Source organism: Salvelinus alpinus, chromosome 12 (genome assembly GCF_045679555.1).
Source record: "Salvelinus alpinus chromosome 12, SLU_Salpinus.1, whole genome shotgun sequence".
In the NCBI taxonomy this organism is placed as follows: domain Eukaryota; kingdom Metazoa; phylum Chordata; class Actinopteri; order Salmoniformes; family Salmonidae; genus Salvelinus; species Salvelinus alpinus.
This window is the reverse complement of record NC_092097.1, coordinates 10,610,270-10,623,165: the sequence shown is the minus strand read 5'-3', so window position 1 is coordinate 10,623,165 and position 12,896 is coordinate 10,610,270. Positions and strand designations below refer to the sequence as shown.

The following is a 12,896-nucleotide window of genomic DNA, read 5'->3' as shown; positions in this document are numbered from 1 at the left end:
ACAATACCCCTGTGCCCACACACACTCTGGGGCGCTATAGCTACTGTGCCCTGCAGAGGCAAAGCGCAGTCATGACGTATTTATCTTTACTGCAAAATCTGCCTTCAAAATCTGTCTAGACAGACAGCAATTTCTGATACTCCATTATATATTCTGATCAACTGGCTTGTTCTTGTGTCAGGAAACGAAATAACACATTAATCAGATGATATACCTAGCCATTACAACAGGTTTTTGACCAAATTCGTAATTACTGCATTTTCCCCTTGAAGGGCACTATTGTGTTGGTGGCCCTATTAAGCTATTTCAATAATGAATATGCTTTTGGTGTCAATTTGGTACATTTGCCAACAGTTGCCAAAAGCCAGTGGTTGTTCTGTAGTTTACTGTAGCAGCAGCCCACTGAGATGGCCCATGTTTACTGTAAAGCCTGACATATTTTTTGAGGAAATGATAGTGCACAGTGCAGCAGAGTCTGTTTCGTCATGGTGTATTTCGCAGTGGAAGGAAATAGAGTCTGTATATTGTTGAGCCCTCGGACCAGCTTGCCTCTTTCAGGTCTCTCACGAGGAAACTCTCTCTCTCTCTCTCACACACACACTCTCTCGCTCACTCTCTCTCTCTCTCTCTCTCTCTCTCTTGTCTCTCTCTCTCTCTCTCTCTCTTTCTCTTGCCTCTCTCTCTCTCTTGCCTCTCTCTCTCTCTATCTCTCTCTTGCCTCTCTCTCTCTCTTGCCTCTCAATTCAATTAAATTCAATTCAAGGGGCTTTATTGGCATGGGAAACATGTGTTAACATTGCCAAAGCAAGTGAGGTAGATAATATACAAAAGTGAAATAAACAATAAAAATTAACAGTAAACATTACACATACAGAAGTTTCAAAACAATAAAGACATTACAAATGTCATATTATATATATACAGTGTTGTAACAATGTACAAATGGTTAAAGCACACAAGTTAAAATAAATAAACATAAATATGGGTTGTATTTACAATGGTGTTTGTTCTTCACTGGTTGCCCTTTTCTTGTGGCAACAGGTCACACATCTTGCTGCTGTGATGGCACACTGTGGAATTTCACCCAGTAGATATGGGAGTTTATCAAAATTGGATTTGTTTTCGAATTCTTTGTGGATCTGTGTAATCTGATGAAAATATGTCTCTCTAATATGGTCATACATTGGGCAGGAGGTTAGGAAGTGCAGCTCAGTTTCCACCTCATTTTGTGGGCAGTGAGCACATAGCCTGCCTCTCTCTCTCTCTCTCTCTCTCTTGCCTCTCTCTCTCTTGCCTCTCTCTCTCTCTTGCCTCTATCTCTCTCTCTCTCTTGCCTCTCTCTCTCTTGCCTCTCTCTCTTGCCTCTCTCTCTCTCTCGCTCGCTCTTGCCTCTCTCTCTCTCTCTCTCTCTCTCTTGCCTCTCTCTCTCTTTCTCTCTCTCTCTCTCTCTCTCTTGCCTCTCTCTCTCTCTCTTGCCTCTCTCTCTCTCTTGCCTCTCTCTCTCTGTTGCCTCTCTCTCTCTCTTGCCTCTCTCTTTCTCTTGACGACCGGTCTCTATAGCCAGACTGTGCTCACTGAGTCTGTACCTAGTCAATGTTTTCCTCAGTTTTCTATCAGTCACAGTGGTCAGATAGTCTGCCACCATGTACTGTCTGTTTAGAGCCAAATAGCATTGAAGTTTACTTTGATTTTTTGTGGTGTCTTTCCAATAGGTTATATATTTTTTGTTTTTGTTTTGTGATGATTTGGTTGGGCCAGATTTTCTGAGGGCTGTCCCGAGGCTCTATGGGGTTGGTTTGGGTTGGTGAACTGAGCCTCAGAACTAGCTGGCTGAGGGGACTCTTCTCTGGTTTCATCTCTTGACATTGTAGAGCTGTGTGATGGAATGTTTTGGGGTCACTTGTTTTTAGATGATTGTAAAATTTGATGGCTCTTTTTTCTATTCGAATGAGGAGGGGGTATTGGCCCAATTCTGCCCTACATGCGCTATTTGGAGTTTTTCTTTGTACTTGCAATACAGTCTTGCAAAACTCTGCATGCAATATTTCAATTGGATGTTTGTCCCATTTGGTAAATTCATTATTAGAGAGTGGACCCCATACTTCACTGCCATATAGAGCAATTGGTTCTATAGCTGATTGAAAAATGTTGAGCCAGATTCTAATTGGAATTTCAATTTTGATGTTCCTTTTAATGGCATAGAATGCTCTTCTTGCTTTGTCTCTCAGCTCATTCACAGCCATGTGAAAGCTACCTGTGTTGCTTGATATTTAGTCCTAGATATGTGTAGTTTTTGGTGTGTTCTAATAGAACTGTGTCCAAATAGAATTTATATTTGTCATCCTTATTTCCCGACCTTTTTTGGAATATCATTATATTTGTTTTTTTTAGGTTAACGGTCAGAGCCCAGGTCTGACAGAACCTGTGAAGACGATCTAGGTGCTGCTGTAACCCCTCTTTTGTGGGAGACAGCAGCACCAGGTCATCTGCGTACAGCAGACACTTGATTTCAGTGTTGTGTAGGGTGATACCAGGTGCTGCGATTCTTCTAATGTTTTTGCCAATTCATTAATGTAGATGTTAAATAATGTTGGACTTATTGGGCAGCCCTGTTTCACTCCACGCCCCTGAGAGAAGAAGTCTGTTTGCTTGTTGCCAATTTTAACCGCACATTTGTTTTTAGTGTACATTGATTTAATAAAATCATATGTTTTCCCTCCAATACCACTTTCTATTAGTTTATAAAAAAGACCTTCGTGCCAAATTGAATCAAATGCTTTCTTGAAATCTACAAAACACGAGTAGATTTTGCCTTTGTTTTGGTTAACTTGTTTATCAATTAGAGTGTGGAGGGTGTAAATGTGGTCTGTTGTACGATCATTTTTTAGAAATCCAATCTGGCTTCTGCTCAGGACGTTGTGTTCGTCTCTCTCTCTCTCTCTTGCCTCTCTCTCTCTCTCTCTCTCTTGCCTCTCTCTCTCTCTTGCCTCTCTCTCTCTCTCTCTTGCCTCTCTCTCTCTCTCTTTCTCTCTCTTGCCTCTCTCTCTCTCTCTTGCCTCTCTCTCTCTCTCTTGCCTCTCTCTCTCTCTCTTGCCTCTCTCTCTCTCTTGCCTCTCTCTCTCTTGCCTCTCTCTCTCTTGCCTTTCTCTCTCTCTTGCCTCTCTCTCTCTTTCTCTCTCTTGCATCTCTCTCTCTCTCTCTTGCCTCTCTCTCTCTTGCCTCTCTCTCTCTTGCCTCTCTCTCTCTCTTGCCTCTCTCTCTCTCTCTTGCTTCTCTCTCTCTCTCTTTCTCTCTCTTGCCTCTCTCTCTCTCTCTCTCTCTCTCTCTCTCTCTTGCCTCTCTCTCTCTCTCTTGCCTCTCTCTCTCTCTCTTGCCTCTCTCTCTCTCTTGCCTCTCTCTCTCTCTTGCCTCTCTCTCTCTCTCTTGCCTCTCTCTCTCTCTCTTGCCTCTTTCTCTCTCTTGCCTCTCTCTCTTGCCTCTCTCTCTCTCTTGCCTCTCTCTCTCTCTCTTGCCTCTCTCTCTCTCTCTCTCTCTCTTGCCTCTCTCTCTCTTGCCTCTCTCTCTCTCTCTTGCCTCTCTCTCTCTCTCTTGCCTCTCTCTCGCTCCCTGTTTGTTCCTATATTTATCTACATCTGTAAAATTCTCTCCATCCTGCTCTTCTCCTTTCATTCTTCTTTTTTTGTGATTATGTCTCTGAATTTTGTGGAAAACATGTTGAGGCGCTCCCCTTGGTGACAAGAGCAATTTGGCTCTCATATGTTCCTCCCCTCCAGTCACTGGTTAGTGCTGGTGTGTGTGTGCATGTTTGTGTATGTGTGTGCTCGCGTGCGGGCTCGTGTTCGTCTGTTACAAAGCAAGAGACGGCAGGCCTTTCACTAACAGCTAGCTTGTTTGAATTTTGAGGAGGTTCTATACAAAACATCCTCAGTTCAACTATCTAACTTTGACTTTGAATGTAATAGTTTCTGGGCAATTCAACAACGGAATGTTTCATTTTTAAACAAAAGAATGTAAATACTAATGTTTGAATTAGTGCTCCAGCAAATGAGGCGTGTGAGTGGTGTTTAGAGGCCGGCAGGGTGGGGGCAGGGGTGGGGGCGAGGGCAGGTCGGGCCTCTTCTCTCCTCTCTCTCTCTCTAACCTGACAGCTCATCAGCAACTCGGCGCAGTAATTGAAAATCATGGGAAAAGTGGATAATGATCGTTTATTTGTGTGAAATTCAAACGAGAAAAGCTGGACTTGGAGGTTCAGGGGCTTATCTGGCTGTGGTTGGCTGAGTAATTAAATCAGGAAAGCCAGTGAAGTTCTCCTCAGCTCAGCGTCTCGTCCTGTTTCTCCTTTAATCAGGCGCCCATTAAACCTCTGATTGCGAGCCCCATCTTCTGACTCCAGCGCAGCTATTAAACAGGAAGTGAAGGCCTTTCTCTGTGGCAGCAGCTCAAGGGTGGGGGAAGATGGTGGAGGGTGCGTTGGCAGAGTGGATGGCATTCGAGCATGCACAGGATGCAAGGTGAGAGAGAAATAGCAGGACATGTATGGTATTAATGGAAGGGGAGAGAGGGGGAGAGCGACATGCAGGTGAAAAAAAGTATGTGGACACCTGCTCGTCGAACATCTCATTACAAAATGATGGGCATTAATATGGACTTGGTAGCCCTTGCTGCTGTAACAGCTTAGACTCTTCTGCGAAGGCTTCCCACTCTATGTTGGAACATTGCTGCGGGGACTTGCTTTTTTACTGCAAAATCTGACTTCAAAGTATTTTTCTGTCTAGACAGACAGCAAATTCTGATACTCCATTATACACTGCTCAAAAAAATAAAGGGAACACTAAAATAACACATCCTAGATCTGAATGAATGAAATATTCTTATTAAATACTTTTTTCTTTACATAGTTGAATGTGCTGACAACAAAATCACACAAAAATGATCAATGGAAATCAAATTTATCAACCCATGGAGGTCTGTATTTGGAGTCACACTCAAAATTAAAGTGGAAAACCACACTACAGGCTGATCCAACTTTGATGTAATGTCCTTAAAACAAGTCAAAATGAGGCTCAGTAGTGTGTGTGGCCTCCACGTGCCTGTATGACCTCCCTACAACGCCTGGGCATGCTCCTGATGAGGTGGCGGATGGTCTCCTGAGGGATCTCCTCCCAGACCTGGACTAAAGCATCCGCCAACTCCTGGACAGTCTGTGGTGCAACGTGGCGTTGGTGGATGGAGCGAGACATGATGTCCCAGATGTGCTCAATTGGATTCAGGTCTGGGGAACGGGCGGGCCAGTCCATAGCATCAATGCCTTCCTCTTGCAGGAACTGCTGACACACTCCAGCCACATGAGGTCTAGCATTGTCTTGCATTAGGAGGAACCCAGGGCCAACCGCACCAGCATATGGTCTCACAAGGGGTCTGAGGATCTCATCTCGGTACCTAATGGCAGTCAGGCTACCTCTGGCGAGCACATGGAGGCATGGCTGTGCGGCCCCCAAAGAAATGCCACCCCACACCATGACTGACCCACCGCCAAACCGGTCATGCTGGAGGATGTTGCAGGCAGCAGAACGTTCTCCACGGCGTCTCCAGACTCTGTCACGTCTGTCACATGTGCTCAGTGTGAACCTGCTTTCATCTGTGAAGAGCACAGGGCGCCAGTGGCGAATTTGCCAATCTTGGTGTTCTCTGGCAAATGCCAAACGTCCTGCACGGTGTTGGGCTGTAAGCACAACCCCCACCTGTGGACGTCGGGCCCTCATACCACCCTCATGGAGTCTGTTTCTGACCGTTTGAGCAGACACATGCACATTTGTGGCCTGCTGGAGGTCATTTTGCAGGGCTCTGGCAGTGCTCCTCCTGCTCCTCCTTGCACAAAGGCGGAGGTAGCGGTCCTGCTGCTGGGTTGTTGCCCTCCTACGGCCTCCTCCACGTCTCCTGATGTACTGGCCTGTCTCCTGGTAGCGCCTCCATGCTCTGGACACTACGCTGACAGACACAGCAAACCTTCTTGCCACAGCTCGCATTGATGTGCCATCCTGGATGAGCTGCACTACCTGAGCCACTTGTGTGGGTTGTAGACTCCGTCTCATGCTACCACTAGAGTGAAAGCACCGCCAGCATTCAAAAGTGACCAAAACATCAGCCAGGAAGCATAGGAACTGAGAAGTGGTCTGTGGTCACCACCTGCAGAACCACTCCTTTATTGGGGGTGTCTTGCTAATTGCCTATAATTTCCACCTGTTGTCTATTCCATTTGCACAACAGCATGTGAAATTTATTGTCAATCAGTGTTGCTTCCTAAGTGGACAGTTTGATTTCACAGAAGTGTGATTGACTAGGAGTTACATTGTGTTGTTTAAGTGTTCCCTTTAATTTTGGGGGAGTGTATATTCGGATCAACTGGCTTGTTCTTGTGTCAGGAAACAAAATACCACATTAATCAGACTTGATTCCATTCGGCCACATGAGCATTAGTGAGGTCGGGCAGTGATGTTGGGCAATTAGGCCTGGCTCTCAGTCGGCGTTCCAATTCAGGTGTTTGATGGGGTTAAGGTCAGGGCTCTGTGCAGGCCAGTCAAGTTCTTCCACACCGATCTCGACAAACCATTTATGTATGGACCTCGCTTTGTACAAGGGGGCATTGTCATGCTGAAACAGGAAAGGGCCTTCCCTAAACTGTTGCCACATAGTTGGAAGCACAGAATCATCTAGAATGTCATTGTATGCTGTAGAGGTAAGATTTCCCTTCACTGGAACTAACCCAAACCATGAAAAACATTCCTCCTCCACCAAACTTTACAATTGGCACTGTACATTCGGGCAGGTAGCGTTCTCCTGGCCTCCGCCAAACCCAGATTCGTCTGTCGGACTTCCAAATGGTAAAGCGTTTGTGGAGACAGTTTCCACTGTTCCAGAGTTCAGTGGCGGCGAGCTTTACACCACTCCAGCCGGCGCTTGGGATTGCGCATTAGACTTGTGTGGCTGCTCGGCCATGGAAACCCATTTCATGAAGTTCCCGACGAACAGTAATCGTGCTGACGTTGTTTCCAGAGGCAGTTTGGAACTTGGTAGTGAGTTTTTGTTGCAACCGAGGACAGACGATTTTTACACGCTACGCACTTCAGCATTTGGCGGTCCCGTTCTTTCATAAAGTACTACTGACCTGTGAGATATAGCTGTGACCTTAACTTAAACACACACACACCCCAGAAGACACAAGCTGACTGGGAGTATTATGCAGATGTGAGCCACCTTCATTGTAATGTCAGCCATCTACACTGCAGGTCACACACACACGCGCACACACACACACACACACACACACACACACACACACACACACACACACACACACACACACACACACACACACACACACACACACACACACACACACACACACATACTGACAGTCAAGCTGTTTTGATGGTCTCTGTGGGGAAATAGCAGCAGCATAAATAGCACCGTTGTTTTCCCTCTCTATTCAAATGCAGCATCGTCCAAACTGCTGTCTCCACATATTCCGTGACACATGACCTCGACCAATGTCAGGTGTGATTCCTCCACTGCTCTCCACCGTATAGATATCGTCCAGATTACAGCGACGCCTGCTACACACTGCTGAGGACCACCTCCGGATCTGGGACAGCTGATTGCATATATACATTTTTTTGGAGTCAGACCACACTGTCAGAGTGGACAAGGTTATTCAGCCAGAAGAGAGATTGTATTGTTTTGTGTTTACATTATCCCGACCTATAAGGGTAATTCCACGAAATGAGTGCATTTCTTGCGTCCCTTTGATATTTTAAGTAGAAATTGTAGAATTGTAGAATTTTAAAAGGCTGTTATATTAAATGAAGTGCCCTTTAATATAGAAAATTGAATACATTTTAAATAAAAACTTGATGAAGGGTCAAAAGTCAAAAGTTTGACATGTCCCTCTAAGCATGTTACTCCAAGGAAGATTTGAAATCCAAAGTTTTCACCGTCACTTTAAAGCCCTATTTATGTTATTGCTTTGACAAAGTCATTTCCAAAGATCATTATTTATTTAATGTGATTAGTGATTCATTTTAAGGTAATAAAAAACCCTGTCCCTCGTTTTAAGGTCAACCCTGTTATGTGAACTGAACTCTCGTTTTAATACCTGTCAAACTATTCCTTTGCAAATCTACATTTTTCAAGGAACATTAAACCTCCAACAATCAAATCATAGTGTCAAAACGATGTCGATTGGACTGTACTGTACCTCCGTGGCTTTGCTCATAGTGTCTCCTCTCATCTCCTCCGCCCTCCCCTCCCCTCCCCTCCTCCTGCCCTGCAGCCCCAGTCATCCTGAATGAGCTGAACTGGACTCAGGCTCTGGAGAGGGTGTTTATTGATAACCGCCGGGAGGACAGCTCCCTGCGCTGGCAGGTGTTCGGCAGCTCGACGGGGGTCACAAGATACTACCCAGGTAAGTCCTAGACCATTATTAATAAGGATATTATCAACGTTCACTATAACTATTGTATAGACATAGAGGTAAAAGAGATCACGTTCTCTCGAGTGGCGCAGCGGTCTACCGCACTGCATCGCAGTGCTTGAGGTGTCACTACAGCCCCGGGTTCAATCCCAGGCTGTGTCGCAGCCGGCCGTTGACCGGGAGACCCATGAGGCGGTGCACAATTGGCCCAGAGTTGTCCGGGTTAGGGGAGGGTTTGGCCGGCTACGATTTCCTTGTCCCATCGCGCTCTAGCGACTCTTTGTGGCGGGCCGGGTGCCTGCAAGCTGACTTTGGTCACCAGCTGGACGGTGTTTCCTCCGACACATTGGTGCAGCTGGCTTCCGGGTTAAGCGAGCAATGTGTCAAGAAGTAGTGCTGCTTGGCAGGGTTGTGTTTCGGAGGACGTATGGCTCTTGACCTTCACCTCTCCGTAGTCCGTAGGGGAGTTGCAGCGATGGGACAAGACTGTAACTACCAATTGGATACCACAAAATTGGGGGTAAAAATGAGAGGTCAAGTTAAAAAAAAAAAAAAAAAAGAGATCAAGTTGCAGAATGATGTTTTGTATTCCTCCTTTTTCCAGCCACTCCTTGGAGAGCACCCAATAAGATTGACCTGTATGACGTGCGCAGACGACCATGGTGAGTACTGACGTCCATGTTCTGTTTTCTTCCTCTTACATACGATAGAGGCCCTACAGGTTTTCCATTCAGATGTTCTCCCACCAGGCGGCCAGCCTAAGGCCATTTACATGTGATTCATCTACTATTTATTTGCCTACAGAATCCTGCTTTATTATGGGGATATTCTATTCAACCTAAGGACAATAATATTAGGAAAGCACATATTTGTTTAATATGAAAGGTTCAAATAGTATTTTCTGCTCCCAATACACTTGCAACATCTCAATGAATTTGGGGGGAAAAATGGTTTTATAAAGACATTTTATTGTCTATAGAATGCCACATATTCTAATTTCAAATATTAAAGCCCCAGATATCTTTGTTAGAACCTTCTCCGTGTATTGTGTTGTGAAATCCAATGTAAGCAGTCTTTTATTGTGTTCTTGTAAGCTTTGGTCTATTATAGATGTTAGTCCCCCCCCCCCCCCCAAGCTTAATACAATAGTTCGCTCCTTTGTTTCAGGCCATTGAGGTTAAAGCATTATCTAACCCCTATTTATCTCAGTGAGTTACCAGAGAAAATACATTCTCTTCAACTACAAGGACAGCAGCCAAGTGACAAATAACATATGGAGTGGTACCATTGCTGTGTTGTATTAAGTGTTTACCTGCCATTTGGTTTGTGAATCCCTGCTGTGTGTCAGATCTTAGCCAGGGCCAGGGACTCACAAAGCACGGCAGTTTGAAGTTTTCGACAGCACCGAGTGTGTGAGGCCAAACATCCCCCTTCCCCCTACACCCTCACCCCTCCATCCTGCCTCTACCTGTCACTGTCACTTCAGCTCTGTTTAAGAGCTGCCTGTTGCCTGGTTGCAGATTAAAGCACACCGGACATAATCATGACAGCCACATTGATTAGAGTTGATGCTGGTTTCCATCCCTGGCTGTCTGCCTGTGTCCAGCTCCAGCATAGCTTGGTTAGTGGTTCAGGCCAAGGGTTGGCCAGAGGTGATGGATGGGCCGGAGGGCAATGCACTGAGACGAACAGCAAACTCCCACTGTATACGATTCAAACACTTACAGTCCACTCCAGATGTATCTGTCAGGTAAATAAGCAACGTATTTATACCAATATCAACAGAGTTTGCTTTATTACACACTCCCATTAACATGCTATTGTCACGCCCTGACCTTAGAGATCCTTTTTATGTCTCTATTTTGGTTTGGTCAGGGCGTGAGTTGGGGTGAGCATTCTATGTTTTGTGTTTCTATGATTTTCTATTTCTATGTTTTGGCCGGGTATGGTTCTCAATCAGGGACAGCTGTCTATCGTTGTCTCTGATTGAGAACCATACTTAGGTAGCTCTTTTTTCCACCTGTGTTTGTGGGAAGTTGACTTTGTTTAGGGCACATAGCCTTTGAGCTTCACGGTTTGTTTGTGTAGTGTTTATTGTTTTGTTCGGCGTCTTGTTTAATAAAGGAACATGTACGCTCACCACGCTGCACCTCGGTCCTCTTCTTTAAACAGCCGTGACAGCTATTACATATACAGATAAATGTTCAGCACACTCATAGGCCTACTCATATGAAACCAAGAAGTACTGATTCTGCTCAGAAGGTTAAGGTTGCCGTTAAAGATGTGTGAGAAGCCTGTGTTTAGCTAAACTCCAGGTTGTTTCCCAGCGTATCAGAATGAGGAAGTAATACAGCTCTTCCTGACAGACTAATTAAGTTAACACTCTGGGAGAAAGTGTCCCTGCAATGCCTCTGCTCTGGCAGACATGGGCTTTCACACAATACCTGTAAAACACTGTAGACCTCCACATGAACACGACGCCGCCAATAATTGGGTTGTTTGTGTTAACAATGGGCTACAGTGCGCCGCTGACAAGTTAAAAAGGAGGATCATCTCTGTGTTTTCTTTTAGTGCCTTCGCCTCCAACAACTCCACTGAGCGTACAAAACATTAGGAACATTCCTAATGTTGAGTTGCACCCCTCTTTTGCCCTTAGAAAAGCCTCAATCTGCTGGGGCGTGGACTCTACACGGTGTCTAAAGCATTCCACAGGGATGTTGGCCCATGTTGACTCCAATGCTTCCTACAGTTGTGTCAAGTCCTTTGGGTGGTGGACCATTCTTGTTACACACGGGAAACTGTTGAGCATGAAAAACCCAGCAGCGTTACAGTTCTTGACACACTCAAACCAGTGCGCCTGGCACCTACTACCTTACCCCGTTCAAAGGCACTTAAATCTTTTCTCTTGCCCATTCACCCTCTGAATGACACACATACACAATCCAAGTCTCAATTGTCTCAATGCTTAAAAGTCCTTCTTTAACCTGTCTCCTCCCATTCATCTACAGTGATTGAAGTGGATTTAACAGCTGACATCAATAAGGGATCATATCCTTCACCTGGTCAGTCTATGTCATGGAAAGAGCAGGTGTTCCTAATGTTTTATACACTCAGTGTATACGACAACCCATTTTAATTCCCTCACACAGGAGAAGAGTCTTCCTTGAGGCAGAGAGGAACGTGGATTTGAGAGAGGGAGAGGGTTTCATTTATTTTTTTACCTTCATTTAACTAGGCAAGTCAGTTAAGAACAAATTCTTATTTGCAATGACGGCCTACACCAGCCAAACCCGGACGACGCTAGGCCAATTGTGCGCCGCCCTAAGGGACTCCCAATCATGGTCGGTTGTGATACAGCCTGGATTCAAACCAGGGCGTCTGTAGTGATACCTCCAGCACTGAGATGCAGTGCCTTAGGCCTCTGCGCCACTCGAGAGAGATGGAGAGATGGAGAGAGAGCTGAGAGGAAGGAAGGGAGTCTGGAGACAGAGGATGTGACAGGGGTAGACAGGGGTGGATGCTTTCCACTGAAGAGCACCATGTCACCCCCTGGTCCTCCATGTTTGTCACTGTCATTGTTCCCATGCTTCTCTTCTCTGCCTGTTGGTCTCCGACTTTCCCTCCGTCCTCTCTGAAAGCTCCTGTGGCCTGTTGCCTAGCAACCTGTGCCCATGCCGTGTTGAGTGGCGGGGCCGTGGCAGGGAGTGCCATGATGTGTCAGGTCATGCTTGTGTGATTATGGTCTAACACGCTGTCTTCGGTTGTGACACTCTCTGGAGGGGTCAGCCAATCGCAGGGGGCTAAAAGACCACCCATTGGGTTAGGTAAGCCAATCACGTGTTTGTTAGGGGACAGCAATAGATAAATAGACCTTTAAAGGGGAATGGAGGTAACTCACATGCATATGCACATACCCACACACACACACACACACATGCATACACACACACACGCAACCACACACACACACACACACACACACACACACACACACACACACACACACACACACACACACACATACACACACACACACACACACACACACGCACACACATGCACACACACATCCTTTCACACAAACACACACTCACCTGCACATGTAGATGCACATACAAGAATCCTCCCCCACAAACCCAACAGCCAACCCACACACACATCAACACTCCCTCATACTACTGAGCGATATGCAGCTAGATTGCACAGATGCAACCGCAGGAACACGCTTCATCCCTTACAAAAACAAACAGTCAAATTTGCTGTTTCATGTGTGAAAATCGCATTTCCACATACAGTATTGTATTAAATGAGATAATACAACATTTTCACATGAGAAAAAAACATGTTTTCACCTCACATATGAATTGCAGTTGCACATGTGAAATATGCGGTTTCACATCTTAAAAACATTTGCATGTGAATATTG

At 45.5% G+C, this 12,896-nt stretch overlaps 1 protein-coding gene across 4 annotated transcripts in view; it reads left to right on the top strand.

Moving 5' to 3' along the window:
• LOC139535486 (voltage-dependent calcium channel subunit alpha-2/delta-2-like) overlaps positions 1 to 12,896 on the top strand; it is a 228,217-nt gene that overhangs the window by 174,201 nt on the left and 41,120 nt on the right. For all 4 annotated transcript variants that reach the window (XM_071334921.1, XM_071334920.1, XM_071334922.1 and 1 more), the window contains 2 exons: positions 8,330 to 8,461; positions 9,075 to 9,132. In XM_071334921.1, the coding sequence (XP_071191022.1) occupies positions 8,330 to 8,461; positions 9,075 to 9,132 (190 nt within the window). The remainder of the gene's footprint in view (positions 1 to 8,329; positions 8,462 to 9,074; positions 9,133 to 12,896) is intronic.